General features: G+C 39.7%; 1 protein-coding gene across 1 annotated transcript in view; it reads right to left on the bottom strand.

The window, feature by feature from the left end:
- LOC121871506 overlaps positions 1-14,654 on the bottom strand; it is a 41,246-nt gene continuing 26,592 nt past the window's right edge. Inside the window, exons 2-4 of the mRNA XM_042373904.1 lie at positions 12,995-13,163; positions 11,003-11,107; positions 1-4,130 (exon numbers count right to left, since the gene is read on the bottom strand). Coding sequence (XP_042229838.1) covers positions 4,116-4,130; positions 11,003-11,107; positions 12,995-13,163 — 289 coding nt within the window. The 3' untranslated portion in view covers positions 1-4,115. The remainder of the gene's footprint in view (positions 4,131-11,002; positions 11,108-12,994; positions 13,164-14,654) is intronic.

Raw genomic sequence — 14,654 nt, 5'->3', positions numbered from 1 at the left:
TGGAAAAAGAATTTAACTTTTATGTACAGCAAACATATTTATACAGATGTACAGTACACATTACATTACTGGTTAATGCCTTGATGATACTTGGCTCACCAAGAAGTTACTCAGGGTTCTGTTGAAACTCAACTTGGAGCCACTCAGGGACTTATTGAAATGATGTTCATCAAGGAGAAGATATAAAAGGGCTTGGTAAAGCTCAGCTCACTAAGAACAAGCTATTCAGGGTCTTGATGAAGTTCTGTTTACAGGATCTGTTAATCAGATTATTGGTAAGCCTTCACTTACCATGTGAAGATATCCTTTGTGTCTATGAGACAAGTTCCACAAAACATCTTAAAATTTTAGTTATCCAGTACATACTTCAACAATAAGTTATTGTAATTAGTCTTCACAACAATTACCATAATTCACCAGGGGGAAGTATTTAGGGTAGTGGTGTAATTGAGCTCACCAAGGAGATGTTCATGGTTCTAGCAAAATATTAATTATTCAGCACACCAAGAAAGAGCTGCATTGCCTTGGAGGGGTTGGACGACAGGGATGTTGGCAAGAGGCACCTCAAAGGATTCCAGTAGGCATTCAACTTTAAAATGGATTAACAGCCTAAGGACAAAAAATACAAATATATCTTTCAAAATGAGATTGATTTTCTATTGGACAATGAAAAAATAGTCGACATTCAACCATCTGAACATTTTTCATAAGGTATTGCCATACAACATGATAAGATACCAGTATACATTTGTTCAAAATAACACAGTTTGTAATGTAGTTTTACACATTGCAAAACTTAAAAAATATCTAAAATTATGTGACTTAGCTACAGCTGTATGCATTAAGACACCACCTACCATCTAGGAGACACTTATACACATGGGTACTGTATAACGATGTAATGGAAGGGTAGGTGTACTGATGGTGTGATCCAGGCTAAGTCCAACACTGCCATGACTGCCACACTGGGTAGAATTAATAGTACTGTGCAGTACTGTATCTTGATATGGTCAAGATTGCAATACAGTATATTTATACACATCATTTGTAAGCCAACTATATCAATGTTTGTTTATATCCATGTACATCATTATTGTACATTCATACATATTTTAGAAGCTAAGTATTTCATGTCATACATACTGTATTTCAGAAGCTAAGCTAGAGTAGTGTATTCCATGTAATATCCCTGAAGCTACATGATCACACTTGTATATAACTTAAGCAAGGTTATAATAAAGTACTGTAGTTTTATTCACATATTTGTAATTAAGTAGTATAAAAATTATTTAACATACACATCATGGGTGGACAAAAAGTTATAATTGGTTGTCAACAATCATTATAGCTCCCTAATGCATTCTATGTTCATCGAGTAATGAGGATTTAACATACAGTTTTAGATTCATGCATTAGCTACATAACCCAGGCAGTAGGTAAATAATCTATGCAAAGGCAATTCTCTAATTTTAGTATTGTGCTCTCTATTACATTCAGAATGAGAGCATGGACTTGGCCTCATAAGCACACCATCAAGTTTGCCCAAATATAGCGAGGGTTGGACAGGTAAACTCACCACAGGCCACCATCATGAGAGCTTAACATTTCCAAGGTTCATTTACTGGCAGAGTGAAGGGACTGAAGGTTTATTACTAGTGCAGTTAATGTAAGTCTTGGTTACATAGTCATAGTTATGTATTTGAATGTATGAAGATTTTGTTATAATCTCCATTGTAGTCAACATATCTGTATTGGGATCATGACAAGTTACTGCTGTAATCTTTGTTTGTTTAAATGGAATATTAGTGTGTCAAGTATTCATAAAACCTGATTGGTGTATAACTGCAAGTGTAATGCTGCAAGTACTGTAGTTCTTGCTGTGATCTGTTTGCAAGCATTATGTTCTATGTCATAGTTATAGGTACAGTCAACCACAAAAATCCTGTCTCCTCGCCTCCTGAACCCCGAGATTCAGATTCGTTAATCTGAAGCTTTTATGGGCCGAATAATGCATCAGTGTCTACTGCTTCAGGTTCACAAGCCTGAATCTCGGGGTTCATGTTTGAAGGGGAGAGAAGGCAGGACTTTTGTGGGTGACTGTGCTTGCCTGCTATTAGGCATGATTGATGTTGCAATCAGGATGTTGTGACCTTTCTTTAAAACAGGTAATGTAGTTAAATTTTGCACTATATTTACAGTACAGTACAGTACTTACAAAACTATGGTCATTATACAGTACAGTACATCACTTGACTCCTTGTTGTACTGTACAATACTGTACAGTACGTACTTAATATTTTCAGGGGGATTTGTTAAAAAAATAAATTTAACTATTGTGTCCAGTTTGACTGAGTATCTAAAGAACTATGGGGATCAGTTTTCACATGATAGACAGAGTACAGCATCCCTTGTATGTTAACCAGGATGTGTCGGAAAACACCTCGATAACTTTCATAATTGTTAACTTATTATCTTAACTTGTTGTGGGAAAAACAGAGATACATTCTGCACAAAACTCCATAATGTGGCATATTACCATAGGTTATGATGCTATATTTGTTTCCTAATTTTTAGAATATACTGTACAGTACATTACACCATTAACTCTTCTACATGTCATCTGCATCAATTTAACCTAATGAAATAATCTATTAACTGTGGAAGTACTGTAGTAACTTACAGCCTCAGATATCAGGTTACCTGTTGCCTAGCAGTTGTGATGATACAGTATTTTCTTCTACTCCAAATCTCATTTGTTCTTATTGCTCCATATTAAGGTGAGATCTTAGTTGAAATGACAATACAGTATTGATCAGCCCTGCAGTTATCTGTACCACCACTGTTCCCTGTTATCTCAACAAACTGGTGTCCCTACTATCTCCACAAGTTCTTCCTCTCTTCACCTCAACTTTTTCATGTTCGGTTCTTTGATGAAGTTTATCTATCCTAATTTTCTATATAAATAAAGCGCTTTACTTATTATCCTACTTCTCATTTATTTTGTTTTCAAACCTCTTCTTGAGTAAAACATATCCCAATATTTCTTTTAATTCATGACATGCCCTATCAGTAAAATTGTTTTGCATATGTATGTTTATGATGGTCAACTCAGACACATAGTAATACATGAGAAAGCTTCTTTTGAAATTTCACTTACTGTGCAGTATACTGTACAAGACAATTTTAGCGTGTCATGAAGTAAAAAGGTCATGTGTGTCATGTAGTGTGGCACTGTTGTCATACTTACTGCCCCTTACACTTTACCAGTCTATAAAAATAAGTCACATTGCTATGATCTTAGTCTGGCTCTCTTGTCCTCACACCCCACAGGCAGGATGCCGTTTGAGTGTGGGATCATCTTACGAATTTAGTATTATTACAACCATACTAACAGATCATTACAATGGACTGAGATTGATTGTTAATATCAATCTTTTGCTAAAGGACCTGATTACCGGACGGAGAAATGACGGATGACAAAATAGAGTCCTAAGGAAGTTGGTGATCCAGCTGGGGAATTTTAGAGTGGCAAACAAAATAATAATTAATTAAAATTAACATTATTGCTATTGGTATATACAACCACTACAATCACCACCCATAGAGCACACAATGAACATGTATAGATTCTAAATAAGCTATGTAATAAAGTGCTACACATTTTAATTTTTCATCATTCAGCGATATACTGTAAATCTAACTACTGTATCATTTTTGTGCATTTTTGTTCCAATAACTGAGGATGAAAACAGGTCCTAAATCTAAACTGCCAGATTACTTTACCCAGAAACTGCATGATAATAGGAAAGTGTACTAGGGATGGACACGTATGATTGTACTGTATACATAATAATATATATTTGATATTCTGTAGTCCAAAAAGCTGGTCACCTTGGGCTCTCTCATGATCGTGGGCCTGATGACACTCAAAGTTAATAAAAGCACCTTTATCGGAAGGTTTTCTCAATACACATATTCACTTACTCTCTCAGTCGCTCACTCCCATTTTCTTACTCTTTCACTCTTCTCCACTTATGCGTGGCTATAAGCTGTGGCACTGAAAAAACACCATCTTGCAGCAGAGATATGTAGAAATGATTTTCCTGGAGGGACATCTACTGCAGAAGTTCCTGGAGAGAGGGAACAAATGTTTTTATTTTAATTTGTGAGTTAAAGATGAGAATTACTGTCTATTCAGATAAGCTTGGACAATAATTTTATTGTAAAGGATTTTAATGTTAGAGAATTTTAATATCAGGGGATGATACTGTGTTGAAATGGTACAACACAGGATGAGTCAAAGAGAAAACACAATGTATGAGATGAGGAGGATTGAAATATAGTATTAAGAAGTATCACTAATGGAAGGGATATAAACTTGGAGGCAAAGAAGGGATGAAGGATATGGTGCTTTACTTTATCTTCTTCACTACTGATTGCCTCATTAGCCACTTGAGCAGTCAGTCATGTCTCTGTTATGCACTGCTGACAAGTACTGGGCATGTACCGGTTCCAGAATGTATCTTCTGGTACCAGTGTTGGTCAAGTCTGGTCTTGAATGGCCTCACACTCAGTGCAGTCACAACGCAACACACTCTGCCAGATTGTTCCAGGAGTTCACAAAAAGTTTGTCCTGACACTTTTCTGAACTTGTGGCTTCTTCAACCTTAAGCTGTGACCCCTAGTGGGGCAGGCATCTGCCTGCTCCAGGTATGAACTGATTAATATCTTCTGAGGCGTTTATAAACCTCTATTAAGTCACCCTTGCCCGCATATAGTATAAGCTAGACAATTGCAGGCATTCTAATCTCTCTGGGTACCTGAGATGCTGTAGTGCAGTCTCTAGCATATCTTGGGGGACCAGATGGGGTGATAGTACTCCAAGCAGGGAAGCCCTTCTTGTAAAACCCACTAGCTTAGTGGCTTCATTCACCTTCTTCTCACAATGGTCCGAGAACTTCAGTTCATTGTCAACATACACAACCAGGTCCTTTTCACATTTGGTCTCCATTAATGCTGGTTTTGTTGTCCTATTGGGATGACCTAGGTGCATCATCTTGCATTTCATGACATTGAATCTTAACAGCCATTCCTTTGACCTCTTCTGAAGCTGACAAAGATCTTTCTGTAGCTCTTCACAGTCAGTTTGGTTCTTAATTTCCCTGAATAGCATAGCACAATCTGTGAACATTTGTTTAGAGGAGTGTATAGTTTCTGGCATGTTATTTATGAAACAAACAAACAACAATGGGCCCAATACACTGCCCTGTGGTTCCCTGGTTGTCATGGGTACGTATGGCAATTTCATGCCATTAATCACCACACACTGCTTGCGGTCACGAAGAAAGACTCTGATCTATGCTAGGACACTCCCCTTAATTCAGTACCCTTCCAGTTGAATTTTCAGCCTATCATGGCATACACAGTCAAAAGCCTGGCAAATTCCAGAAATATACAGTATTGTCGATATTGCCACCACACTCCAGGATCTAGGTCCAAACATCCACACCTGAAATAATTGCATCAAGCAGGAGCATCCTGGTATAAAACCACATTGGCATTCCATTACTAAGTTGTTTTGCAGTAAATATTCCTTCATGGCATCTTGTATAATGCCCTCTAGTACTTACACACTATGCTGACAAGCTCACTGGCCTATAGTTATTTGTGAAGTGGTGATCCCCTATTTGAATATAGAACTCACATATGCTCTTTTCCAGTCACTGGGGATCTTTTGCTTGTCCATCCATCTACAGAACAGAACTTTAAGGGGCTCATCAGTCTCATTGCACATATTTCTTAGCACTTTGGGATACATGCTGTCAGGGTCCTGGCTCTTATGAACCTTTAGTTTTGACAATTTGTGTCTAATACTGTACAGTAATATCACCATTAGCTGGAACAATTGGAGCAGAGCAGTTCCAGGTTTGAGAGATTTCCAGATATTGAGATGAATTCTCTTATCCCTGGAAAAAATTGCACATGTACGGAATTTTTCTGGGCACCGGTGAATGTTTCCATGTATAAACTATGCATCTGGAATGGAGCACTGTTGCTACAACGGCTTAATTGTAGTCAGACAGACACAGAGCTGTATTTATGTAAATAAACAAAACCTACTACTAAATACTCTATTCAGTACTGTACTCATTAACAGATGCTGTGTCTTGAGCTTGTGACACAGGCAGGCCAAATGGTGATATGATGATACAGGATGACCTGTTTTGTTCTGTACCATCAACTGTGGCAGCTTGGTACCACAGTTTTTTTTTTAACTTTTGGCATTGTACACATGCTGTATAATGTACACACACTCTACACATCAGGCTACAGTAGACATATACTGTCCACTCTGCTATGCACAGTACAGTACTGTACATTTACATATGGTATGCCCACACTTATTGAATGCTCTAATATGTCATGGAAGCCAAACAACCACAACATTGCTAAAGCTGCCCCCTGAAAGCTGGGAATGCTGTACAGATGTTGTAGCTACTTCACTCTCATATCTTGGGTGGCTCTTCTTCTGTCCAACTGTTAGATAGGGTGGAATCAAAGGCATTTCGTCTTATTAGCTCTCCCCCTTTAGTTGATAATCTCTCTCCCCTTTCTCTTTACCGCAATGTTGCTTCAGTCTCTCTTTTACAGGTACTTTAACGGGCAATGTTCGGTGGATTTGGCATCCTGTGTACCACCGGCAAGGCAGTGAGCTCATAACACTCGTCTTACCTGCAGTGCCCACCATTTCTGTGTGGATGTCGGTCACGCTAGAATAACCCATTATAGTAGATCCTTCTTTCCTCACACAGCCAAACTGTGGAATACTCTGCCTTCTTCTGTGTTTCCATACTGTTACAATCTGTTTCACTTCTAAAGCTGGTTTTCCAGCATCTTCATGGTGTAGATCAGGGGTCACCAAACTTTTTTCACAGTGGGCCGGATAACTGAAAGAATGACGAGCGCGGGCCGCATAATATTTAAATTTAAATTGTATCACAACGTCTCGTGTTCCATACGTTTTATCAAGCAAATTCAAGTACCGTCGGCGGGCCTGATGAACTGACGTCGCGGGCCGGATCCGGCCCGCGGGCCATAGTTTGGTGACCCCTGGTGTAGATTAATACAGTATAGTATTTTTCTCTTCTATTTTTTAAATTATTTTCACTCTTATTTTTTTGCCCACCCCCAGGCCCCATTGTGGGTCGATGAAGTGTGCCCGGGTAGGCTATTCCCCATAAAAAAAATAACTTTTTACATTTTAACACTGCTTGGCTGATGTACAGTAATGTACAGTACTGCACAACACAGATCGTATGTGAAAACAGCAGAGAGTGAACAAACAAGCATGTACAATGACAGCAGATAGGCTAGGAGATGCATCTGCCAATCATAGGCATCCCATTCAGTCACATGACAGTACAGTAGTAGCCAATCGCAGTGCACGAGCCTATGGCCTAAGTTCTCCTTACAGCTAGCTCATCCACGTGGCTGGCATGCATCCTCGAAAGACATAATTAAATTGGAAGGTTATGGGATTTGGGGAAGTGCCCTAAAGTGGATCGGAAATTTTCTTCATGACCTCAAGCAGTGTGTGTGCTGAAATCGTCACATTGTAATGACCATGGTCGTACACGTCAGTTAACGTAAAATCAGATGATTCATATTACGGTTAATAGCCCACAAAACATGTAGCTATGCTTTCTTTATTTGAGTCCCTCATCTGAGGAGTCGGTTTTCTCATCGCTTCAGGACGCCTGAGTCCTCCGTTTTCTCTCAATCTTAGAGTGCACCTGAGACTTCGTTATTCCTTAGTAATGACACAGAATTTGAAATTGCAACTGTGGTTGCATATGTTGAGGCAACTTAGATATGTCTGATTACAGTTGGAACATTCAAGATCCATTGTGAGTGATGTTGAAAGCTTCAACTGTCCTTATTGTTAGTAAAACTTGTCAAGTAAGTGAGTGTCGAGTTTGTCAGTATGAGTGGCATATCCTTATATCGTCCTTGGGGATAGCCATGAGTTCCAAGTGCTACTGAAGTTAGATTATTTTGATGCCCGCCCAAACATCAGAGAAGCGGATGTTTGTAGTTTAGTTAGTGTCAGTTGTCTATTTTAGAAAGTCATTAATCTCCTGAAAAGATTCTGTCAAACTCAAAATCTCCAAGACCTAACGGCTCTTGTCAGGAAGAATTCCGTGGCTGTGGTTTGTGGCTTCCTGTAAGTAGAGTTGTTAGTGTGTGTTTAACGTCCATTTAACTTTTGCCTGACAGACTCCAACTCTGATTAGATTATAGGGATAGACGTGGAAAATTAGCTTGACCCATGACACTGATTTTCATAGTTGAGTGTACAGCGACCGAGTTGAATATGATTTCTGCTGTTGGTGAGATTAGCCTTTCTGGTATGTATGCATGGGCTGGAACTGCCCCAGGCTCACGTATATACGGATGCACAAGGAAAAATCACACGTTCGTGACTCTTCCTCAATGCATCTCCAGGTATGTGAACGATTGTTTCCCGCCACCATGTTAAGTCAGTTTAACTTAGTCGGTTTTGTGAATATCAGTGTTCATGTTTTAACATAGTGAAATAATCCTGTGCCAAGTAATTCGAGTAAAGTAAGTGTCATCTGTGTCGTTGCCAGACAAATGTTATGTGTAGTTGGAGTTAGACATTTACACGTTCGTGACTCTTCCTCAATGCATCTCCAGGCACTGTCTGTGTTGGCACCACTACTGAGGTTCGGTAGCCACCTATGGGCAAGATGGTTCTTGAAGGATGTCTTTAATATGGCGAGATTAGAATCCGAGGACAAGATCACCCTGGGAAGTAGGCCCAAACTCCCTCGCCCTGTGTCGGACTGCAACCGACCTGAACAGCGTTCTTCGTTTGTTGTTACACCCTGGGGCACTCCTTACAGTTATATGGGCCAAAGTATTATTGTTGTATATGATTGGTGATAATTAGCAGACATATAATTATCCCAGGTTAAGTATTGAACCCATGAATGTTGGTGTTACCAGTGGTACTGTTGATTATAAGAGTTGAGTCCACCAACCAGGTGTACTACCACTGAATGCTAGTTTAAGTGCCATGTTGTTCATTCCGAACTTACAGGATGTGTTTGATACTATCTTAATTTTGGATTTTGTTGAGTGTGTTATATAGTCATCTGTATTGACAATGAAGTGATATAATGAGTGTGTAATGTTGTAATCAAGAAATTAATATCTATTCTGCTATGTGCAAAGTAAGACCTAAGTGGTCCAGTCTGGTCTGAGTGTACTTAGATAACATCTTGTTTACTCCATATGTTAATAAATAGTGGATAAGTAAACTACAAGTATCACCGCTCTATTCCTCCTACACATTGGTTCTCAGAAAATAACTAGTAACTCACATGCCTAGAAGCTCACTAACAGTTCCATGAGATATGTTATATTCTAATAAAAGTCTGGGTGGTGGCAGGCTGCCGTTGAAAGTATAATAAGTGTTGTAATAAGAATGACATGGTTTCCCCAGACTAATCCATGGTTTTGAATATAATTAAAACAGGGTATACTTCAGAAAGGTAAGGACATAGAAATTCAGAAAATACAATACTATATATGAAAATAAATGAAGTAAAGAAAAGAATATTGACTTGGAAAATACAAGCAGATAAATATAAGATATATACTTATACTGTGGAAATAAAGACACAGCATATGATATTATTAAATATATACACCAAAAAAGGTTAATATAAAAGATAGACATGAGCAAGAAAATAAGTACCTGTAAATAAGAATATAAGAAAGAAGAATATAAAGAAAATAAATATATTGAAAAATAAAAGAGAAGAAATATATGAAATAGAATAAATCTGAAGGATAGAATAAAAGTAAGGAAAGTCCGCTCCTTGCAACGTGTACCAGTGACAAGCAGGGTACCACAGGGCAATGTATTGAGCCTGTTGTTGTTTGTTTCATAAATGACATGCCAGAAACTATATACTCCTCCATACATATGTTTGTGGATGATGCCAAGCTATGCAGAGAAATAAAGAACCAAATGGACAATGAAAAGCTACAGAAAGTTCTCTGCCAGTTGCAAAGTCGTCGAAGAAATGGCTGTTAAGATTCAATGTGATGAAGTGTAAGAGGATGCATTTAGGTCGTACCAACAGTAAGAAGGTGTATTACATGTCCCAATGGGACGATGAAACTGCATTAACAGAGACTGATTATGTAAAGGACCCCAGTGTGTATGTTGCCAATGAACTAAAGTTCTCAGGCCATTCTGAAAAGAAGGTGAATCAAGTAACAAAGCTTGTAGGTCTATAAGAACGCCATTGAGATATCTAGACAGCCAGTTCCTTGTAACACTCTTCAAGAGTGAGGTGCTTCACCGTTTGGAGTACTGTTATTCCGTTTGGTCCCCGAATGCCAGTTGATGAAATTATCCAAAGGAGGACCATCAGACTGGAGCATGTGCTACGTGCAACTGCTTAGGTAATACTATAGGCAGGCAAGGGGTGACTTAATTGAAGTTTATAAACATCTCAGAAGGACAACTGCCCCACAAGAGGTCACAGCTCAAGGTTATATAAGCCACATATCCAGTAAATTGTGAGGGTAAACTTTTTTGGAGCGAGTATTGTAAAAATCTTAGAATAATCTGCCAGTGTTGTGACAGCACTGAGTGTAAGTTCTTCCAAGACCAGAGGAGGTACAGATAAATCCTAACCCTAAGAACATCAGATCCTGCTTACATAAGGGCTCTACTGGAGACAAGTACGGTGTTTCATGGCTTTGTCAGCTGTCCTTGGTCAAAATGACTGAATATCAATTATTATAAGATTAAAGGGTAAAACATGCTAAAGCTATAGTTTCTTTTAAAATCCTCAAGAAATATTGTATATGAAATCTCAAAGATTTCGAATAACAGAGAAATTTGAGTTTAAATAAATTTTCTTCTATAAAAATGAAAAAAAAAGAACTACATATATCTAACCTCATCAGATTCTTCTGGTTCTTGGACCATGAGTCTCTTGGCAGCCTCTTCTGACCTTAGCGGAATGGTGGTGAACTTTGACCCATCCAAATCATTGATATTCACCTGCGAAGGAAACACTGAGGTGAGATTATAGATGATGCGAGAGCCATATTTATTAAGCATGCACAAAATATACAAATATTAAAACAAAAAACATAACAAAAAACTGTACCTGTCCATCTCCAGTCTCAAAGTATCAACTTCGTCCTCTGGAAATCTCCTTGTCCCACTGTTTTTGTTTCTGTTATTTTGTCTCTTCATTTTCCACTCAGCACTTGGCTATTACAGTTTTTATTTATCACTATTTTCTGGCTTTCCGTCTGCTATCATGACTCTGTGTAGTTGGTCTGTCCAAATTTATTTTATCCACATATGTGTCAGGATCGAGAGAAGAGTTGAAAATTAAACAGAGAGGCAGGAGTAGTCTTTGTGGAAGGAGGTCCTCTTGATTGTCGTAAGGAAATACTGGACTATACTAATAATTAACCAATTACACTTGGCATCATGGTCACTCAATAATGTTTAGCATCATGGTCACTCAATAATGTTTAGCATCATGGTCACTCAATAATGTTTAGCATTATGGTCACTTAATATTCCAAATGACATAAGGGGACGTTCACAATTATGCAACCTACCAGAAAAATGGTCACCTTACTCTAGTGACCACCTTACTCCAGAGACCACCTTACTCCAGTGGCCATCTCAATTCAGTAGCCACCTATTTTCAGTGGCCACCTTACTTTTGCAACCACCTCACTGCAGTGAACATCTTATGCCAGTGGCCACCTCATTCCAGTGGCCACTTCACTCCAGTGGCCACATCACGTCAGTGGCCACTTCACTCCAGTGGCCACCTCATTCCAGTGGCCACTTCACTCCAGTGGCCACCTCATTCCAGTGGCCACTTCACTTCAGTGGCCACCTCATTCCAGTAGCCACCTCACTCCAGTGGCCACCTTAATCCAGTGGCCACCTCATTCTAGTGAACATCTTATGCCAGTGGCCACCTCACTCCAGTGGTCACCTTAATCCAGTGACCACCTTACTCCAGTGGCCATCTCATTCCAGTGGCCACCTCATTCCAGTGGCCACCTCACTCGTGACCACCTTAATCCAGTGGCCACCTTACTCCAGTGGCCATCTCATTCCAGTAGCCACCTATTTCCAGAGGCCACCTTACTTTAGTGACCACCTTACTCCAGTGGCCATCTCACTCCAGTGACCATTTCACTCCAGTGGCCATCTCACTCCAGTGGCCACCTTACTCCAGTGGCCACCTCACTCCAGTGACCACCTTAATCCAGTGGCCACCTTAATCCAGTGGCCAACTATTTCAAGTGGCCACCTTACTCCAGTGACCTTACTCCAGTGGCCACCTTAATTTAGTGACAACCTTACCCTAGTGACCACCTTACTCCAGTGACCACCTTAGTCCAGTGGCCATCTTACTCTAGTGGCCACCTCATTCCACTGGCCATCTTACTCTAGTGGCCACCTATTTCCAGTGCTTACCTTAATTTAGTGGCCACCTATTTCCAGTGACCACCTCACTCCACTGGCCATCTTACTCCAGTGGCCACCTATTTCCAATGGCCACCTTAATTTAGTGACCAACTTACTCCAGTGACCACTTTACTCTAGTGGCCATCTCACTCCAGTGGCCACCTATTTCCAGTGGCCACCTTACTCCAGTGGCCACCTTACTCCAGTGGCCACCTTACTCCAGTGGCTACCTTACTCCAGTGGCTACCTTACTCCAGTGGCCACCTTACTCCAGTGGCTACCTTACTTCAAACAATATATTTATAAATTTGTCTAGTTAAGCTTCTTTTATTGTCTGTCTTTTATCCTATTTGTCTATACAGTACCTTAGTTTTAGTCTCAGTTTGTCTCTTTGATCTACCTGTCTCCTCTCTGTCTCTCACTGTCGGTGTCTGTCTCTCTTACCTCGTGGTCAGAGGCCTCGGGTGAGTCTGACGTCTCTGAGGAGGAAGGAGTAAGAGGTCTCGAGTCCTCGGGGGCTGCGAGACCAATGTTGATGAGGATCTCGCCCAGAACGTCCTCGGGTTCATCCTCGCTCTGCCGCAGCATCGAGTACACCACCCGCGGGTACCGCCTGTGGAGGAGGGTAATAAGGTAATTATAACAATAATTGTATGAGGGGGGCAGACGTTTATAATGCTTAGGGTACCACATGTGAGGGGTGCAGGAGTGTACAATACCCAGGGAACCGCATGCGGGGTGAAAAGGAGTGGTATTTTTTTTTTTTTTTGCGGGGATTAGCCCACCCGGGCACAGGTCACTGACCCACATCAGGGCCCGGGGGGCGAAAATTAATAATAATAATAATTCATAGTAAATAAAATTTATAATAAAAAGTAAAATAAAATATTAATGGTAATAATAATAATAACAACACTGTGATAATAATAAATACAAAGAAATGCAAGAATGAAAAAAATCAACAGTGAGAAACGCTATATGTATGTTGTTTTGTCATGTAATAGAAACAATTGAGACCCTACAATTGTGTGTAAATGAGGCAGAAAGTCAGATGAGCAACCTGGGACTTGGTCACAATTTTCGTGATGCCATATGGCAGCAGGGTCTACCATTAGACAACACATTATGCTGCCAATATCTTCCCAGGCGGTAGTACCTCCCTGTTTGGTAGCTGCCTACTACCCAGGGTACCGCATGTGGGGGGGGGAAGCTTATAATACCCAGGATACCGCATGTGAGAGGGGGGAAGGCAGAGTGTATTATACCCAGGAACCGCATGCGGGGTGAAAAAGAGTGTATAATACCCAGGGAACCGCATGCAGGAGAGGGGCAGGGTAAGGGTGTTGACATAGTGCCTGCGTAGGAGACAGACTAACGACTTAAAACGGATCATGGCACTGGTTTAAGGTGCTTTGAAAGAATGACAATGCCAGTGACAATGGGACTGACAATAACTAGCAGCAACAATGAAAATGGCAATGTATTCAATATAAACACATAATTCGCAGTGGAAATGTATCTGACGGGACAAAATTACATAAACTAGATACCAGGCGTCTTTTTTCCTGTATACATTCATTATTATTCTGTCCAGATTCTCAGCGACAACCACTTTGAATAAATTCCTCGTAAATGAGCAATAAACATGTATGAATGTATTAACTGATTGACGTGAGCTAATTCACAAAAATAACGTTCAAATTTAACATCAAAGTTTCACCGAGAGACTAAATTAGCTAGATACTCTTTTATTTAGCGCTACCTACTAGGTAGTAGGTAGGGAGCTACCAAACAGGGAGGTACTACCGCCTGGGAAGATATTGGAAGCATAATGTGTTGTCTAATGGTAGACCCTGCTGCCATATGGCATCACGAAAATTGTAACCAAGCTCCAGGTTGCTCATCTGATTTTCTGCCTCATTTACACATAATTGTAGGGTCTCAATTGTTTCTCTTACTATTGAGAACACAACATACATATATTGTTTCTCATTTTTTATCTTTTTTAATTTTGTGTATTTCTTTATTATTATTATTACAGTGTTGTTATTATTATTATTCTCATCATTATTAATTTATTATTTTATTTTAAATTTTTTATTAT

Source organism: Homarus americanus, unplaced genomic scaffold, assembly GCF_018991925.1.
Source record: "Homarus americanus isolate GMGI-L3 unplaced genomic scaffold, GMGI_Hamer_2.0 scaffold45698, whole genome shotgun sequence".
Lineage (NCBI taxonomy): Eukaryota > Metazoa > Arthropoda > Malacostraca > Decapoda > Nephropidae > Homarus > Homarus americanus.
This window is presented reverse-complemented; position numbering and strand designations above follow the sequence as displayed.